Source organism: Peromyscus maniculatus, chromosome 1 (genome assembly GCF_049852395.1).
Source record: "Peromyscus maniculatus bairdii isolate BWxNUB_F1_BW_parent chromosome 1, HU_Pman_BW_mat_3.1, whole genome shotgun sequence".
NCBI classification, from domain to species: domain Eukaryota; kingdom Metazoa; phylum Chordata; class Mammalia; order Rodentia; family Cricetidae; genus Peromyscus; species Peromyscus maniculatus.
The window spans coordinates 84,771,131-84,789,667 of NC_134852.1; the positions used below are offsets into that span (position 1 = coordinate 84,771,131).

At 42.1% G+C, this 18,537-nt stretch overlaps 1 protein-coding gene across 7 annotated transcripts in view; it reads right to left on the reverse strand.

The window, feature by feature from the left end:
- Nucleotides 1–18,537, reverse strand: part of Chd2 (chromodomain helicase DNA binding protein 2) — a 118,548-nt gene that overhangs the window by 27,456 nt on the left and 72,555 nt on the right. For all 7 annotated transcript variants that reach the window (XM_006990949.4, XM_076545100.1, XM_076545099.1 and 4 more), the window contains 8 exons: nucleotides 15,894–16,064; nucleotides 14,761–14,936; nucleotides 10,737–10,778; nucleotides 9,042–9,181; nucleotides 2,793–2,931; nucleotides 2,510–2,660; nucleotides 1,336–1,458; nucleotides 129–257 (listed from right to left, as the gene is read on the reverse strand). In XM_006990949.4, coding sequence (XP_006991011.1) covers nucleotides 129–257; nucleotides 1,336–1,458; nucleotides 2,510–2,660; nucleotides 2,793–2,931; nucleotides 9,042–9,181; nucleotides 10,737–10,778; nucleotides 14,761–14,936; nucleotides 15,894–16,064 — 1,071 coding nt within the window. The remainder of the gene's footprint in view (nucleotides 1–128; nucleotides 258–1,335; nucleotides 1,459–2,509; nucleotides 2,661–2,792; nucleotides 2,932–9,041; nucleotides 9,182–10,736; nucleotides 10,779–14,760; nucleotides 14,937–15,893; nucleotides 16,065–18,537) is intronic.

The following is an 18,537-nucleotide window of genomic DNA, read 5'->3' on the forward strand; positions in this document are numbered from 1 at the left end:
GTCTCTTCACAGCAACAGAATGGTGATATATTCTTCTGACAGATTAGGTGAAGAGAAACATACTCTATGGTATTTTATCTATTCTCTATGTAAACAAATACATCACATGACTTCATACAGTCCCATACCTTCACTTCCCCCTCTTCAGACTGGTTGTCTGAGTGTCTTGGGGATGACAGTTCAAGCCCATGCTCATCCTTCAGCCTGGGGGCTTTATTTTCCTTCTTTACTCGAGGCTTCCGTTTCTTTAGTTTGGTCTAGAAAATAAAAATATGATAAAACTACATATCACCCCCAACCCAACAGCATGACCAAGAAATATTCTGGCCAGCTGATTCATAATCCAAACAAGATAATTTAGTAACTCAAAGGTGCAGGGAATTCTACCTGAAAGAAAATAAAACTGAATAAAACCACCTACTAGCCTCTACCTAGCCTATACTGCTTTAAATGTCTGTATTCCTTGAAAATATTGATTTCATTTTTGGAATTCACCCTACAGGTAACACCCCCAGAAAAGGTTAAGACATTCTATGTACAAAAATATAATTAACATTGAAGGTGACAAAATTAACTCTTGAAAATTAGGTATCTAAAACTAAGAAAAAGGTTAAAATATTGTTTATCTATTCAATCAAATAAACAATATAAGCATGATCTTACTTGCCAATCTAGAACTTAATACATCATAATTATATTCTCACCATAATATCTACAGAGTAGTACTATGTACCTAAAATACCACTGTGTAGGACAAATGGAAGTATGGTGATTTTATTCATAAGTTCCATTTATTGTATACATACATGTATACACAACACAGCTAAGGAGCATGTAAGCAACATGCCTACACAAAGTACAAACATACTTAGATTCTGTCTTCCCTGACTCGTTATCATGGGGAATTAAAGAAGAGAATTCATTAGCAACTTGGTATTTTTCATGAGCCAACTATAATCAAAACAGAAATCCATTTGTGAAATTAAGTGTGGAATCCAACTGTCTACTCCTGGAATCCATTATCACAGCAGCCCAGCCAGATGCCAAAATATAGGAACTGTGTCCCCAGCTGAGGACAAGAACAGGAAAGAACAAGGGCCATCCAAAGAGATGTAGAACATTCTGCTGGAATACCTGAGCGGGACTGTAAGACAGGTGCCAAGATACTGAGTTCAATTATCAAATGAGCATTTGTTCTTAGCAACCTCAGAGACGCGTCTGCCCACGAGAGGGCAGGATGCTGTGCAGTACCCAGAAAGGACATCTCTTCCCCCTCAGCTCTGCAGAGTCCCAGGCTCCCCTGGGGGAACGCCAGCTGGCAGTACCCTCACTCACCTCCTCCCCACTGGTCACAGTGCCCTTCTTCTCCAGACCCTTCCTGAGCAGCTTCAGCAAGTAGTCCACCCGGGTCTGCAGCTGCTTCCCCTGAGGCTTTTTATCTGTCTCCACTGGTAGAATCTTCAACAGGAAAGGAAGAGAAGCACCCGCCACCACCCACAGCCTGGTTAGTGAATCCAGATAAACAGAGCCAACACAGCACTCAGCACAGTCCTTTCCCTCCCAACCACCCGAAACACAGATTAAAGCCTCAGATCCTATTCTCATGTCCATGGCTCCCAGTCACTGAAAATCCCTCGTGAGCCACTCTGCTTTACAAAATGGGATGGAGAAATCCAGCTCTCCCACTGGCTCCTACCTGTGCTGTTAACAGGGTAGAACAACTCAGGTAGGAGGGGCTTGTGGCTTCATCTGCTAGAGCATCCCAGCCGTCGTGGATTTCCTCCTTCCAGGAGCAGGGACTCCCTGGAGCTAGGTTAAAGCTTCGTTTTAGATTGAAAATGCTTCTTAGAGCATTGCCGGAGCACTGAGCTATGCCAGGACATGATCTGTTGTCTACCACAGCTGGACCTCTCCGGCCAGACTGGATTTGCTCTCAGTGCTTCTGTACAGGGTGCTGTCACCCTCCTAACCCCAGATGGGATGAGCAGTGTTTAATGTGCCAGGACAAAGCCCTGAGAGGACCACAACATGGAGTGGATCCAGTCGGCCCTTGCTTACAGCTCCAAGCACAGCCTTGCTACTTGAAAGAGATAGGTGGGAGGCTCAATTTTGTGGGAGAAGCACAATGAAAGTTCAATTTCATTACAAAAAATACCAAGCTGGCACTCCTTCTCTGTGTACAGAACTGGAGAAAAAAATGTTAAATAATGCGCCAACAGAAAGGCCCAGGAATGCTTTCAGTCCCAATAAACTGACCTGGTATTTGCTGTAATGAGATTTGGCCTGCAGTAAATATCAGACTTTTAAGATTTCTCCTTTGTAATTTCCTCTGGTTGTCATCTTTCCTTTTATCATCATCTATGAAATATGCCACAGTCCACTAAAGATGGTAACTTTCCCAAGATAAAGAAATCCCCCCTCTTGAAAAGAATTACAGAAAAGTTAAAGGTAAGTTATACAGAAATATTACACAACAAATCTCGAAATGTCCAGCACGGCAGTCACTTACTTTATCAGTGAGTTTTAGCTCTGGGTCTGTCTTAATTAGCTCCCAGTTTCCATAGCCATGTTCATAGATCCCAAGCAACAGACGAGAATCATCCTCCACACCCCACTCCACATCGAAATGCGCCGCTTTGACTCGGCAGCTCAGGCAGTATCTACGGGGTTCAAAACCAAGGGCGTGAGAAATGGGGCCTTCCCAACATGCTGAAGAAGCTGCCCAACCACACACAGCTCTAACCCCATTCTATGTCCAGCCAGCCATTCGGAAACACGGTAAAGACACTCACTTTTTTTTTTCCTCAGGGTCCACAGGGATAGATTTATGCAGCATCTCAAACTCTTCTTCATGTTGGATAATGGACTTCACATTAACCTGAACCCCAGAGATCTTGATGGTTGGGCCTCTTCTCTTGCCTGGTCCTTTTCCTAAATACAAATGTTATATTCCTTAAATGAAAAGGCTCTCTACTATCAAACTCTGACTTTTCCACTCTATACAGCCTCTAGCATATTATTAGATCAAAGACAGAACTTATAAGAGAAATTATCCTCAACTAATGATTTGTTGGGTTTTGTTTTGTTTTTTTGTATTATTGTTTTGTTTTTTCAAGATAGGTTTTCTCTGTGCAACCATGCTGACCTCGGACTCACAGAGATCTACCTGCCTCTGCCTCCTGAGTGCTAGGATTAAAGGTGTGCACCACCACCACCCAGCCTCAACTAATGTTTATAAAATAAATTTTAAGCAGTATTTTAACATTTCTAGTCTTAAAATATGTATTGATATTTGTACCTGTAATTTTCCTGCTTATATTTCTTTATGTAAGCTAATTAACAGAAGATTCAAAAGGCATATTAATGTTAAAATTTTAGAAAAGCTAAAAATAAGTGCTTTAGATGACTCTTATTTATCTTCACTTATTGCTTTCTGGAAAAGTATGAGCTCTTGTTAAAGCTAGCCCATTGAAATACTAAAGACTGACAGTCATGGGTAACACAAGATAGTGACTCCAAACAGCACTGGAAATCACAATTCATCTACGAGTGAAATAAAACCACTCCAACCAGAGCCTAAGCTGAAAACTTCAAAACTTCAAGATGCCACTTTTTTGTAAGAACAAAGATGATTCTCAGGAGAAAAATGAGTATCGACAGTTTACATAAAACAACACATATACATCTACCTTAAAAGATAAAACCTCATTCACTAAAAGAAAAATGAGATCCTCTTTCTCGCCTATCAGGCTAGCAAAAATCCAAATGTTTGCCAGGTGTGGTGGCACAGGTCTCAGCACTCAGCAGGCAGAAGCTGGTGGATCTCTGAATTCCAGGACAGCCTAGTAGTCTACCGTGTGAGTTCCAGGATAGCCTGGTATACACAGTGAGTTTCATGACAGCTTGGTCTACAGAGAGACAGCCCGTCTCACAAACAAAAACAAACAAACAAACAGTTAACACCCCATTCTGTTTGTGAAGCTTGCCAACAGGCACTACCAACCATCTACTGGTAGTTCCAGACCAACACAGGATAATCTAGTGATACCAGAACAAAATGCCCAGACATTTACCTCAGAGCCCTACAATCCCACTTTTAAAAATCTATCTTAAAAATCCTGACAGAGAAATAAGGTAGACTATTTAGCAGAGCACATTTTTTCTTGTAACTTTATTGATGATAGCAAAAGACTGAGAATAACTCAAATACTTAGAACTAAGAGACAGAGAAGATGAAGTGTGACAGAAGACCATATCTGCATGCATGCTGTGCAGGACACATGAGGAACAGACACGTCAAGTACTACATTCTCTTCTGTATGCGGACAGAAGTACACACGTGCTTAGATTTCCTAAACGAGCAATAGAATGAATTCATAATTAACACAACAGTGCCTAAAAGGAAGGAAGCAAACACAGATAGAAACGGCAATGAAGCAGGATCCTCCTCTCCCTCCGTGATTGCTGCGCATAGTTTAGACTTGGAAACCTTTTCATGTCAGTATTTCACATCACTACAAAATAACAGTACTAAGTCAGGCATGGTGCCGGTGCAATGGCAGCCCTGGGGAGGCCGGTCAAGAGGACTCCCCGACTCTGACGGCAGCCTGAGCCAATACCAGACAAGCCGGGCTACACAGAAAGACGCTGTCAGGAGAGGCAGGGAAGGAAAGCAGGCGGGAAGTTAGTTCAACCAAAATGAGAACGGCGATCCCTAAAAATCAAAACTATATGAAAAGAAAGTCTGAATTCAGTTGATGACACAATCACACACAGAAAGGAACAGCTTCAAATAAACTATTAGTGACGTGTATTCTAAAGACAAAAAGATAAATAAATGCAAGTCTTCTCAGAGATAAGATTAATATTGAGGGCCAGACATGGTGGTGCACACCTTAATCTCATCACTCAGGAGAGAGAGGCAGACTGGCCTCCATAAATTCAAGACCACCAGGGCTACATAGAGAGACCCTGTCTCAAAACACACACACACACACACACACACACACACACACACAAAGATTAATATTGGTATTTGGAAATGCATGTATATGATGTGGGGTAAAACATGAGCATAATTATGTTAAGAACAGAATCAATAATTTACACTGGAAATGGAAATGTCAGCCTGGCTCAAAATATGCTAGATACAGTCTACAGGAAATAAATTCAGGGGAAGGAAGTTAATGTCAGGAAGAAGCAATAAGCCACAACCAGAACAGGAACATATATAAGAAAAAAAGAGGACATGGAGTCTCCAAAATGGAAACTCGAAGAGAACAGAACCAAACAAACAGAACAACGCACAGATGCATGGTATACCCCCTTTGAATTGTGTTTAAAAAATGAAAACAGCCACCGGTACCAAGTACAGAATGCTAAGGGGTTGCAAATTGCTTTCTGACTGAATCTGAAACCTCCTCCAGGAAGGAATTCATGCTCCTCCTATAAACCCACTGTTTGTTCTTCCAAACACTGGCATGCTGGTTTATTTTAGCCATGACACATGCTAGTCATCTGGGAAGAGGGAACATCAAGTGAGGGGTTACCTCCATCAGACTGGCCTGCAGGCCTGTCTCTAAGGCATTTTCTGGATTAGTGGTTGATATGTGAGGGCCCAGCCCACTTTGGAAGGTGTCAACCCTGGGCAGGTGGTTCCTGGGTTGCTGTGGGTATTGCTCTGTATAAATAAAATGCTGATTGGCCAGTAGCCAGGCAGGAAGTATAGGCAGGACAAGCAGAGAAGAGAATTCTGGGAACAGGAAGGCTGAGTGAGGAGATGATGCCAGCTGCCGCCATGAGTACCAACATGTGAGACACTGGTAAGCCATGAGCCATGTGGCAAGGTATAGATTTATAGAAATGGGTTAGTTTAAGATGTAAGAACTAGATAGCTAGAAGCCTGAGCCATTAGGCCAAATAGTTTAAATAATAATTTTTAAAAAATGGGGTAGGGTTCTGTTTTTGTCTTTCCAGGATAATGGAAATACCCATCTTCCAGAAATCATAAGGCCTTGGATATCCAGATGTCTACAACAGAAAGAAAGAATCTATTGGTACCAATCTACACAGGGTAAAATCTCACTGCCAAACATCTATATCTCTTTCAATCTAGAAAGGTTGTGGTTCCAATTCAATTATAAACCAAGCTGGCTTTTGAGATGGAATTGGCTCACTCCTTCTCTAAACCCAAACATATTGCTAAAATGAAAAAGGTTGAGAGATTCTTTTGTCCTATATCAGAAAGGCCCTCTGGTGTGGGACAAAGAAAAACCAGTATTTTTATTTAAATCAGGTTGATTATAAATGCAATCTCTTTCTAAAGAAGAAAAGGGGATATGATATAGATTTGATAGGATAAAAGGATAGATCACTGAACCTACTTTTAATGAACAACTTGTTTGAAATGTTTTACATTGCTATGGATTTTAGTTTATTGATACAGATTCAAAGTTAATTTTGTTATACTATATATATATTTCTACTCTCATTTGAGGTATTATGTTTATGTAACTCATTTAGACTGTAATGGATAATTAAGAATTACAAAAAAAGAAATATAGATTAATAATTAGTCTTCTATGATAGTCAAACTTGTAGCATGTTAGTGCTTGATTAACTGGACATGCAGAACTCATAGGAAGGTGACCACTGAACTTTGCTTGGCAAAATGGTCCTTCAGGTTCCTGCTTTGCAGAGGAAACTGCCAGACATTCTACAGGACACAGAGAAAAGTGACTGAGAGACTCTAGGCCTGTGGGCTAAAGACAGATGCCCCAACTTTACAGAGGAACTTTGGATGACTGTCCAGGCTGCCAGCTGTCTCTGTCTACTCTCACAAGACTCCTGAAAGTTGCTTGCGTCCTTCTCCCATTTCTCAGGTAATATTATAACTTTCTGAGGTCTTTGATGTAGTTGAAGACTAGACAGTTATAATTCTCCTTAGTTATGATAAAAGATTAGTTAGATATGAAACCTTAGACTCACAAATATAGGATAGATAGGATATCTTCTTTAATTTTGCCAAATACAAATAGACTAGATTTTATATATAGACTAGATATTGTAACTGTAATTCTTGCTTAATAATTGTTTTGTTATATGTAATTTTACTATATGAAAGTTAGCGAGGCAGGAAGTAAAGGCGGGATGAGGAGAGAGGAGAATTCTGGGAACAGGAAGGCTGAGTCAGAGGAGACGCTGCCAGCTGCTGCCATGAGTACCAACATGTAAGATGCTGGTAAGCCAAGAGCCATGTGGCAAGGTATAGATTTATAGAAATGGGTTAATTTAAGATGTAAGAACTAGATAGCTAGAAGCCTGAGCCATTAGGCCAAACAGTTTAAATAATATAAAAGTCTGTGTGTCTATTTTATAAGTGGGCTACGGGACTGATGGGGTTTGGCAGGAGCTGGAGAGAAGCTCTCCAGCTACACTGGGTTATATACGAAAGGAGGCTGAGGAAGCCAGTAAACAGTGTTCCACCATGGCTCCTGCCTCTGCTCCTGCTTGACTTGCTTCCCTGATCTCCCTGACTGATGATAAACCCGTTCCTCCCAACAGGTTTTTGGTCAGTGTTTTATCATGCAGCAGGGAAGCTAACTTGGACAGAAATTGGTAGCAGCATGTGAGCTGCTACCGTGAAGAACCGGACCACGTTCATGTTTCGAGGACTATGGAAGACTTTCAAACAACTGAACACCATGAGCAGAAATTAATTTGCCATTCTAGTATGAGCCTGGAAGACAGTGCTGCAAGCAATGTGAACATGGAGGCCAAACTCAAAGGGTTTCAGAGGGAAACAATACTAGAAAGTGAACTCCAGACCATCTGGGTGGTATTTTGGCAAGAATCTAGCTGTCTTCTGCTCCTATCCGTTAAACAGTGTTGAGACTGTGACCGACTATGGGGACTTTTGAAGTTGGACTGAAACATTTTATTATAATATGGCAACAAGGCTGTCGGGGCAAGGGAGTATAATGTGGGGGTTTGAATGAGAAATGTTGCCACAGTCTAGGGTATTTGAACTCAGTCTGCAGTTGGTGCCACCGTTTGGGGAGGTTTAGTTGGCACAGCCTTGCTGGGAGAAATATGTCACTGGGGTGGACTTTGAAATTTTGCTTTCCAGTTTGTTTTCTCCGCTTCAGGCCTTCATTAGAGGATGTGTGCTCTCCACTTCCTGCTCTAGCCGCCAGGCCTACCTGCTTCCCTACTACATGTAAACTATACGCCGCCGTGCTTCCCCGCCATAACCCTCGGCAACCATAAACCCAGATGAACCCGCCTGTGAGTCGATTTTGATCACAGCAACAAAAAAGGAATTTATGCATCGGGCAAAACTCCTCTGGTTTTTTTGTTTGTTTGTTTGTTTGTTTGTTTTTAGTTTCGGTTTTTCAAGACAGGGTTTCTCTGTTTAACTCTGGCCATCCTGGAACGCACTCTGTAGACCAGGCTGGCCCCAAACTCACAAAGATCCACCTGCCTCTGCCTCCTGAGAGCTGGAACTAAAGGCATGTGCTACCACCACCCAGTCCCTTTTCTGGTTTCCAAGAGGAAAGAAATTATGTTCAGCCCAATTACAACAAACTCTAGTGCCATGAAAATCTCTAGATAACCAAAATGTTTATATTATTTGTCCAATTCTCTAAATATCTTACAATTGCCATAACATAACAACCTACATCTCATAGTGTTTAAGGTCTATAACCCTTCAGAGCTAAAATATGCAGGTGTCTACTCTACTCTGGCCCATAATGTCTTTGTATCATTCAGCCAAGTTTAATGTTTTCACAGAAGCATCAAAGAAACCTCTCATCTTGTTTATCACATCAGACATTCACAAAGTCACTTCATCTGAGAGTAGATACATGGGATCTTACAACACTGAGCTCACAGAAAGGCAACTCAAAATCCATAACTGCAAGTACCAGGTACATGTGGGCTGTAAGTACAGTTTTTAAAAACCCGTATGTAACAGAAATTCCAGTCCATGAGTACCAGATATGGAAGAATCTCGGAACTAGACTTGCTGACTGACTTACCTTCGCTGGCATTTTCTTTCAGCTGTTCTTCATATTCCTGCATTGCTGACACACAGCTATTATGAATCAGTTCCCCGAGGCGTTTCAGGTCTGCCACAGACTTGTCCACTAGCTCGGCATCACGTGCTATGCACTCTAGCCTGAAAAAGGACAAAGATCAAGACACTGTGCCACTTTCTATCACATAATGCTACTATGTCTCCTAAGTGCTTGCTCTTGAAAGATGATTCCTGTATGAGTGGGTGCAAGGCCAACCAGAACAATGTGCAATAACTAAGGCACATTCACCACCAAGAAGTGCCTTGGGGCAGAAGAGATGGCTCAGAGGTCAAGAGCACTGGCTGCTCTTTCAGAGGTCCTGAGTTCAATTCCCAGCAGCCCATAGTGGCTCACAACCATCTATAGTGGGGTCTGATGCCCTCTTCTGGCATGCAGGCAGAACAGTGTATACGTAGTAAATAAATAAATCTTTAAAAAAAAAAAAAAAAAGAGCCGGGCAGTGATGGCTCATGCCTTTAATCACAGCACTGGGGAGGCAGAAGCTGGTGGATCTCTGAGCTCGAGTCCAGCCTGGTCTACAGAGTGAGTTCCAGGACAGCCAGGGCTACACAGAGAAACCCTCTCTCAAAAAACAACAACAACAAATGAATTGCCTTGGGATATTCCACCCTAACATCAGAGAGAAAAGGATCTGTGTTCTTCTCTACAAATGAGCTGTCTGCAACTCTTAGCATGTAGGGTGCCTAAAGAATACACACATTAGTTTGCCTTTCTGTGTTCCTTTTCTTTTCTCCTGTGCTAGCCACTGCAATCCTCCTAGAAGCACAGGATAATTACTTCTCCATTACTCAGTTCACTTCTATGGCATACCAAACGCATGAATCCACTGATAAAAATCAGTCTGTCTAAAGGCTCACAGACCCACTTGCCCACATCCAGTGGGTTTTACACTAACTTCTTCAAAGATGAGAATTTTGCATCTGGATGCTCAAACAGTCCCAGAGAGATGCTGTACTGTCTGTTAATGGACTACTGTATCTCTCCTTCCTCTCCCAATGGAAAGACAAAACCAAAGGACACACTTGGGATTTCCACCAGACCCAGAAGTTTCTAATAGACAGGCATCTGACATGTCCTTTAAACCAGTGCTCTTATTTGAAAGATATGTGATGAATGCGTAAAAAGCAAGATATTAAACTATTTGAAATATCCAGACACTTCTGTTAAAAACCCAATCTCTAAATGTATACTCTGAGCAGCAGTAACTGACACTTTCCCTAGTACTGCCAAGATAACACAGCTCTTTATACTACCTTCATGACATCACTAGATCATGAAATCACAAAAGACACGTTTTCCTCCCATGCTCCTAAATCAAAGAACTAACTACCTGCATTGTCGAATGGAGCCCTGTGAGCATCCCTCCTGGACCACTCTTGACCATGCAGTCTGCATGCGTGTGCCTCATCTCCCTCATTCAGACAAAACTTCTGAATGGTCAGTCTACAGCCACCTTTCCAAAACAGGACATGCACCCAATACAGTAATGTCTTAACAGTGTCTCCCTTAGGTGGAAAAACTGTTCCCAGCATTAGTATTAAATAGAAAGTATTATCTCCCCTCACAAAAAAGGGGGAAAAAGTCTGCTGCTCTATAGGAAAAGTAAAAAGAAGACAGATCTATTATTGGTCTTACCTTTCAAGAGGGAGACCAAACTTCTTATAAGCCTTGATGAACCTAAGAATATGATCAACAAAATGAATTAAAAAATCACAAGTATTAACTGTACAAATGCCACAATATCCTGTCAGGAAGTACGAGCCACACCAACTGTCAGGAGACTGACACAATCCCTACATCTAATAAGTGACAATTGAGTGTTTCTGAACCGGTCAACTTACAGCACTCAAGCACTATTCAAGGTAGACACCATGTTTACTGTCAGTGACAGATCGGACCGGAACTGCGACCGCACTGGCATGTCCTTTTTAGAAGGAAGACGTGCACAACAGCTCTGCTATGATAAAACTCTACATCATTACTCAGTGGCCAATTCAGTCCATTAATTCTATGCTGAGTTCTAGATCACAATATTTTTCATTATTTTATGGTTATGATACAACTGTAAGATTTCTACGACTGTCACAATTTTCTAAACTAAGCAGAACTATACACAATACATACATATGTAAACACATGTATAATTTAAAAGTTATACAAAACTGTTGCCCACCCTTGTCTCCAACCAAAGCTCCAATCTTATCTTCCCATAGTCTCTACCTTTAATCATGCTGCTCATTCCCCATTTCCCTTCGCCATTGCATGCTAACTACCAACACTATCAATAAAAAGCAAGATGTCACAGCACATCAAAGCCTCACTGTAATATGCCAAGTTACTATGAAAACTGGTCATGGAACAGTGTAAGGAAAGACACTAAGAAAAAAGGAAGTGAAAGATGTAACAATGGCACTAAATATGAGAACAGCTAAGCAACAATATGAAAGAACAAATTTGCATATAAAACTTAATAAAGTGTTAGATAGGAAAGTGAACCTGAGGGTTATCCCTTGACCCTACATTTCTCCTTAATAGAAAATGAAATCTTTCCTGGCTGAAATAGTAGGCTTTGAGATGTAAAAATAATAAGGATGATGGAAGGCAGCTCTTGCCTAGCATACACCAGGCCCTGGGTTCAATCTTAGCACTGAAAACGTGAAAATAATCTTCAATGGCACAATAAGGTTATCCAAAACTAAAGTCATTAGTTGTTCCTCCATAAAAATAACAAATCCATCAATAAAAACAGCCCAAATTGACTCTAAGGAAAACCTAATAATTATGCATTAGTCTGCAGCCATCTGAAGCATCTGTTGAGGAAAATGACTGAGTCTCCGTAGAGCAAAGAGCTTTCTGTCATTGCAATTCACTTTATTTCCAATTCCTTCCTGAGAAACCCTTGCATGGCAGCCACCAGTGAGGAGGGCAGGGCTGAGGCATCTCAGGGGACACTAACTTGACTACACGCCCCCAAAGTGCGGTTCTCAGGTTTGACCATTTTATTCTTTTCTTTATTTATTTTTATTACTAATTATTAGTATTATGTATATGGGTATTTTGGCTGCATAAATGTCTGTGTGCCATGTGAGTGCTCGGTGTCCAGGGAGGCCAGGAGGAGTCAGATGCCCTAGAACTGAAGTTGTAGATGGTTGTAAGCTGTCATGGGGGTCCTCTGCACGAGCAGTCAGTGCTGTCCACTGCTGGGCCGTCTCCTGGTCTGTCTTTTTAGTATGAACCAAAACTCTTTATGGACACTCATGTCCACAGATCACTGGTAATAATCACAATGCAAATGTTTAACACACCAGCGGCCTGGGGCACATCCCTTGGAGATAATACGACACTAGTCAAAATTAAAAACAACTGGAAATAAGACGCCCACAGGATACCCTGAAAGGCTCTGACATACTCCTAGGAATCAAAAAGACCACACACATTTGCATGTCTGCAGAAATGCAAAGGGGAGATGTGGGATGGTCCTAACTTCACTTCTGTATGTGCAGATCCTCTGGGTCAGGGCGTAGCTGTGAACAGACTCCCAGAGCACTACACAAGATCCATACCAAGCTCCTCAAAGAGGTCAGCAGACTTGCTAGCTGGAAGAACTGAGATCTGCCTGTCAATTGCTAATCACTCCGCTAAAGCAGCAGAGACTTCCAAGAACATGACAGAAAACACAGACTGGAGGGAAGTCAGTGAACAAACAGCATCCAACTGGCCAGTGAGGGAAACTGAGGTCCAGAGTTCCATAGTACATTACTTACAACATCTGCTTTTTACCAGGGGGTGGCGCACACCTTTAACCCCAGCACTCCAGAGACAGAGGCAGGCGGATCTCTGTGAGTTCAAGGCCAGCCTGAGCTACAGAGGGAGTTCCAGGACAGCCAGGACTACACAGAGAAACCCTGTCTCAAAAAACAACCACCCAACCACCTGGTTTTCAAAGAAAAACAAAATGATGGCACATGAGGAAGCAAGTACAGTGCACAAGGACAGAAGACAAAGGCCACCAAGACAACTGCTGTAAGAAGTCTGGAGCCTGGACTCAGAAGACACGGGCAGGTTATACCTCCAGAATGAGAGAGTCACCTAGGAAGAGACGATCGGTAGAAATATAAATTGGGGGGGGGGGAATTCGAGTAGAGCACTTGCCCGGCATGCGTGTAGCCTTGGGTTTGATTCTAAGAGGGAAGTAAAAGGAACACATAGAAAAACTTAAAAAGGAGACAAACAATTTCTAGAGCTGAAAAGTACAAAAACTGAAATTGGAGGGATCAGTAGAGGATCAGGAGAAAAAAAAAAGAATCAATAAACTTGAAAACAAAGCAAACAACAATAAAACGGAATAAGACTTGAGAAGCAAAAAAAAAATTAAGATACTGCCAGAAACTGAAAAATAGAGAATTCATCCTTAGCAGACACACCCTAAAAGAAACCAGGAAATGAGAACCCTTCAGGCAGGAATCGAGGGCATTACACAGTAGCTCAGTCCGCATGAAGAAATAAGTTAGCAACTACTTTGGGTTGATCTCTCCACCAACCCTCCTAAGCACTGACACAGAACTGATTTACACAGCTGTGGTGATGGCCTTCCAGTGTGTGAGGAACTGTGGGCCAGCAGCATGGAAGGAGGAAGGAGAGTGACTGCAGCCAAGAGGTTCACAAACCGCTGACATAAGCTGCTATGCATTCAGATGTCACTTGAAATCTCCATGGAAACCACCAATAACTGAAAACAACAAAACCCCCCAAAGACAGCCATGGAGACAGGGCAGTCAGAATGGAACACTGAATGAAGCCTGCCACTGAGCACAGCAGGCACCGCAGAGAGGAAAGGAGGAAAGACAGCACCAGACGGACACAGGACACCAATCACTGCACTGCATCTAATGCACTAAGACAAAGCAAAAAGTTGTCAGAGGAGACTCTAAAAAACCACTCTAACTGCAGGATGCCTACAAGAGACAAGTTAGATTTAAAGATGCAGACCAAAAAGATAAAAAGATGAACAATAAATACCACCATCTTTGCCATTCCTAATGTCCAAAAAGTGAACTCAATGTCTAAAGCAGATTGAAGCGAGAACAGGCAGGCTGCCAAACAAAGTATTAGGTGTGCAGCTAGAAGAGGAATCCAAGCAAACCACCACGGACTGCATGAGCACTGATGCGGACCGGGACGGGGGCAGAAAGGGCGGCGCTACCAGCCAAGCTCTCTCGACATGCACACTAATAAATACAGGCGCATGTCGTACACGTCAGCCTCCCTTTGGTCAACTCCTCCTGAAAACAGTCTCAAGAATCAGAAAACAGTAAGGAAATAAAAAGATGGAAAAGAGCCTATGATCTCAGCACTCAGAGGGAAAGGCAAGAGGCTGAGGACATCACAGAAAGGGCCCTTCTGTCTCACAGGAGCTCAAGGCCAGCTAGGCTACATGAGACCTACCTCACCCCCATAGAGCAGCCCAACCAAAACCTAAAAATAAAAACGTGATGAAAGTAGGAAAGCCCTCACTGGGAAAACTACAGGAACTCATCAGAATGACCGCATTCTCCATGATCACTTTCTGCCTAGCCTGTCCTAAGTGTCAGAGTCCCCCTGGCCAGGGTTAGAACACATCCTTCCAGAAAAGCTCAAGCAAAGCAGAGACTCCACCAACCTTCGGATCTCTGCGTCCGTGAAGCCCTCCACCAGGTCTTTGCGCACACTTCGGGGGCGCCCTCTGCGCTTCGGCTTCTTATCGTCGTCAGAGTCGTCTGTCTCACTCTCAGAAGCAGACGATCTCTGGGCTTGCCTCTTAGACTCCGTGTCAGAATCGCTGTCATTTGTCTGAGCCTGGAAACAAACAAATGAGGCAAAGTCGCACTTTAGCAACTGTCAAGTCCAGAAATAAAGGATTAAGACCAGCTCAGCTTAACTGTTAGCGCTCAGACATCCCATCATATCTGACAAGTCAGTTTTCCTTCAGGTGTCAGGCAATAAGGGGAGAGAAACTGTCATACTTTCAGTGATCTTGCAATGATTAAATGTACTGAATTAAAAATAGTTGGAAAAAAAATAGTTGGCTAATTTTTATACTATAATATATATGATACCCAATTTGAAACAGTAATTCCTCAGACAACTAACTACTTTTCTTTGTCTTTTTCTCCTTTGTAAAATGAGGATAATAGCGTGATAGTCCCTTTGAGACAGGGTTTTCATAAGCATTAAATGCATCTAGAAATGAAAATGCACTCAGACTATGTCTGGCATGCAGGAACTGCTCAGAAGGTGATAATGTTGATTTACCATGATACTAGACAAGCTTAATAGCTCCAACAAAATGGTTAATAAATTTTCTTATTTCAATGATACTGGGTGGGGGGCAGGGTGTATCAAACAGTGCTTGTGAAAGACTGACTAGGCTGTGCAGCCTGTGCATGTCCTCTATTAGTCATGTAACCTTTTACTACTTAGACCTAGTACTGTAAACACTGAAGGACAAAAACATCTGGCACTCTGAAAGTTGAAGACAGTAATGATGGGAACCAAACTGTCAGGCTGTCAGCAGTTTTAACCTCAAAGGCAAAACACAAACTTCTGTGAACTTAGAAGTCATCCAGTCATTTCTTGAAAAGCTGATCAGCAAAGACTAAGAAACAAGTCACCAGAGTGCCTGTGAGCCCTGGCATCCCGCTGGCCTCCCGCTGGCCTCCCGCTGGCCTCCTGCTGGCCTCCCTGTGTCAAGGCCTCACCCTTGACCAATCTGCTCTTGATGTTGCATAGGGCCCAGGCATACGTTCCCCTCACCTTTTTAGTGGAACTACGAATTCGCGGCAGCATATAGATTTCTTCTAGCTCCTTCTGTCGTTCCTCCTCCTCCACTTTCTTCCTTTGCTCCTCTGGAATGATTTCATCCCAGTCCTTGTGAGGACGTTCCTCTAGCTCCTCTTCATCTTCCATCGTTGCAAAGTTGGCAACCTGGAAGTGAAGGGACGACCCCCAGCTGACATTTCTCCACTTGCAAACCCCAGCTGCCAAGCATCGACTTAACGAGTGTTTTTAATTTAGAACACTGTAAAAGGACTCATAATATTATATAATCAAAATCAATTTATTTTTACTATTCTCACCTTTTATTTCCCCCAAATCAACTTGTCAAAGCTATCGGTTCATCAAAAACTTTTTTTAAAATTAGGGAAATAGACACAGAAAGATTAAAAAAAAAAATTGTAAATTTTACTAAAAAGTTGTTAAATCATTCATGTATTTCATTTGCATCACACTCACTGTGTAATTTAATTTGCTTGGATACACAATATTTGGTACCTAATCATCCATGATGACCTTGCATCTCCCTAACTGTGATGGGCAGCAGAAGCCAGGCCCGCTCGTCTAGTCCACCCGTACCCTTACTCACTGTTACCAGAGGGTAAGCAGCAGAAGGTGTGTAAAGATTATAGGTACTCACGAATACATTGTAATCTTAGGCAGAGTACAAACAATGTATCTAGAAAACATGTCACTTATTGCCTACCAAACATCTGTAGGTGTTTGTACTCAAATGATATGTGCCCCAAGAAAGAAAACCATCTAAGCCTACCAGGCCAGAGCTACAAGGCAGACCCGAGCCGGCTCTGGAAGGCCCTGTGCATCTGTCAGAGCCCCATTTCTGGTTTCACAATCTTTTACACGCCTTCCTTCTTGGCCTCAGTGTCCCATGAAGCACAAAAGGGCCTTTACAGTTTCCACTCCTCAAAGTCATGTGGAGCTAACGCAAAATCAAATCAAAACCTTACACATGCAGTAAAAATTAACTCTTTAACTTCCAATGATATTTAAATCTTTACAACCAGATTTTTTAAATTTCAAGGGGAAAAAAAGATATACAATTTCTGAGATTGTTAAAAACAAACCATCTCACCACTCTGTCAAATTAAGCACTCTTTACAACTGGTTTGGTCTGGATTGTTTATATGAATTTACTTAGTGTGTGTGTGTGTGTGTGTGTGTGTGTGTGTGTGTGTGTGTGCACATCACTGCACATGTTGTGAAGGTCAGAGGACAACCTTTATCAGTCAGCTCTTTCCTCCACAATGTGTACTCCAGGAACCGAACTCAGGTTGGCAACAAGCACCTTTACCCAGTGAGCTATCCTGGGGGCTGTAGGTCCAGAATTTTTAAGGAGTCAAATAAAAACGATAAACATAAATATGAATACAAGTTAATAGGTCATGTAGCTGGGAATTAATTTTTCCAAAGGCAGTATTGTGAGTGATGGGCCAAACATTCTGCCTGGGAAATGATCACAGCTACACTTATGTATCATGTTAAGAAACTAACAGCCTCCCTGGGTGGTGGTGGTACAACACACCTTTAATCCCAGCTCTTTGGATCTCTGTGTTTGAGGCCAGCCTGGTCTACAGAGTGAGTTCTAGAACAGCCAGTGATGCATAGTAAAATCCTGTTGCCAAAAAAAAAAAAAAAAAGGAATAAGAAAAAGAAAAAGGTAAAAAGGAAGGAAGAAAGGAGGGAAGGAGGTGACAGCCTTCCTATACACTAGTTCAGCCAACTGTAAATACAATGCATACTTCCTCACAGATGTGCTATAAATATCAAAGGAGTGAATGTGTACCACATACTTTAAAATACTTCAAAAATAGCAAAGAGTAACAGGAGTGCTGTTATTGCTGAATAAAATGGTAATCTTTTTTTTTTTCCTTAAATTGCTGTTTCCAACATACTAAATCAAGGCTTGAGACAAAGGATTAAGGAGAAAAATAACGTCAACTCTGCTGAAGTACTCACTCCATAAACAGAAAGGCTGTAGGGTAAGCAGACCTCTAGTGTTAATCATATTTCCCCAAGTATTAAATCATAGGACAAAAAGGACTCAGGAAGGAAACAGTAGCCAGCAATGTGCTGACTATATTTGAATACCTTATAGCATGTGGAATTTTTCTGTATCGAAATAATCATGTAAGATTCTAATCAAAACATTGTAAGATCACATCTGTCTAACTGTGAGGATAGTCACAGAGGTAGAATCAGGTTCAATGTTTGTGTCCCCTCAAAAATTCATATGTTGCAGGGTTAGGGTTATGCTGTGGGATGTTCTGTATGTCCTGTGGGAGCCCGTTCTCGGGTTCCTCGTGGCTTTACCCAGCAAGTCCGCATAGAGGATGATTAGGACCACAGGCCTGAGTGCAGGTGTCTGAGATGGTCTGCACTTGGCTGTGCTGGGGAATGGTCTGTATGGCAAATGTGTTGCTCTGAATGGTCAATAAATAAAACCTGATCGGTCGTGGCAAGGCAGGAAGTATAGGCAGGACTAACAGAGAGGAGAAATAAAAGAACAGGAAGGCAGAAGGACTCACAGCCTGCAGCAGCTGCCAAGACAAGGAAGATGTAAAGTACCGTAAGTCACGAGCCACTTACCGTGGCAAGGTATAGA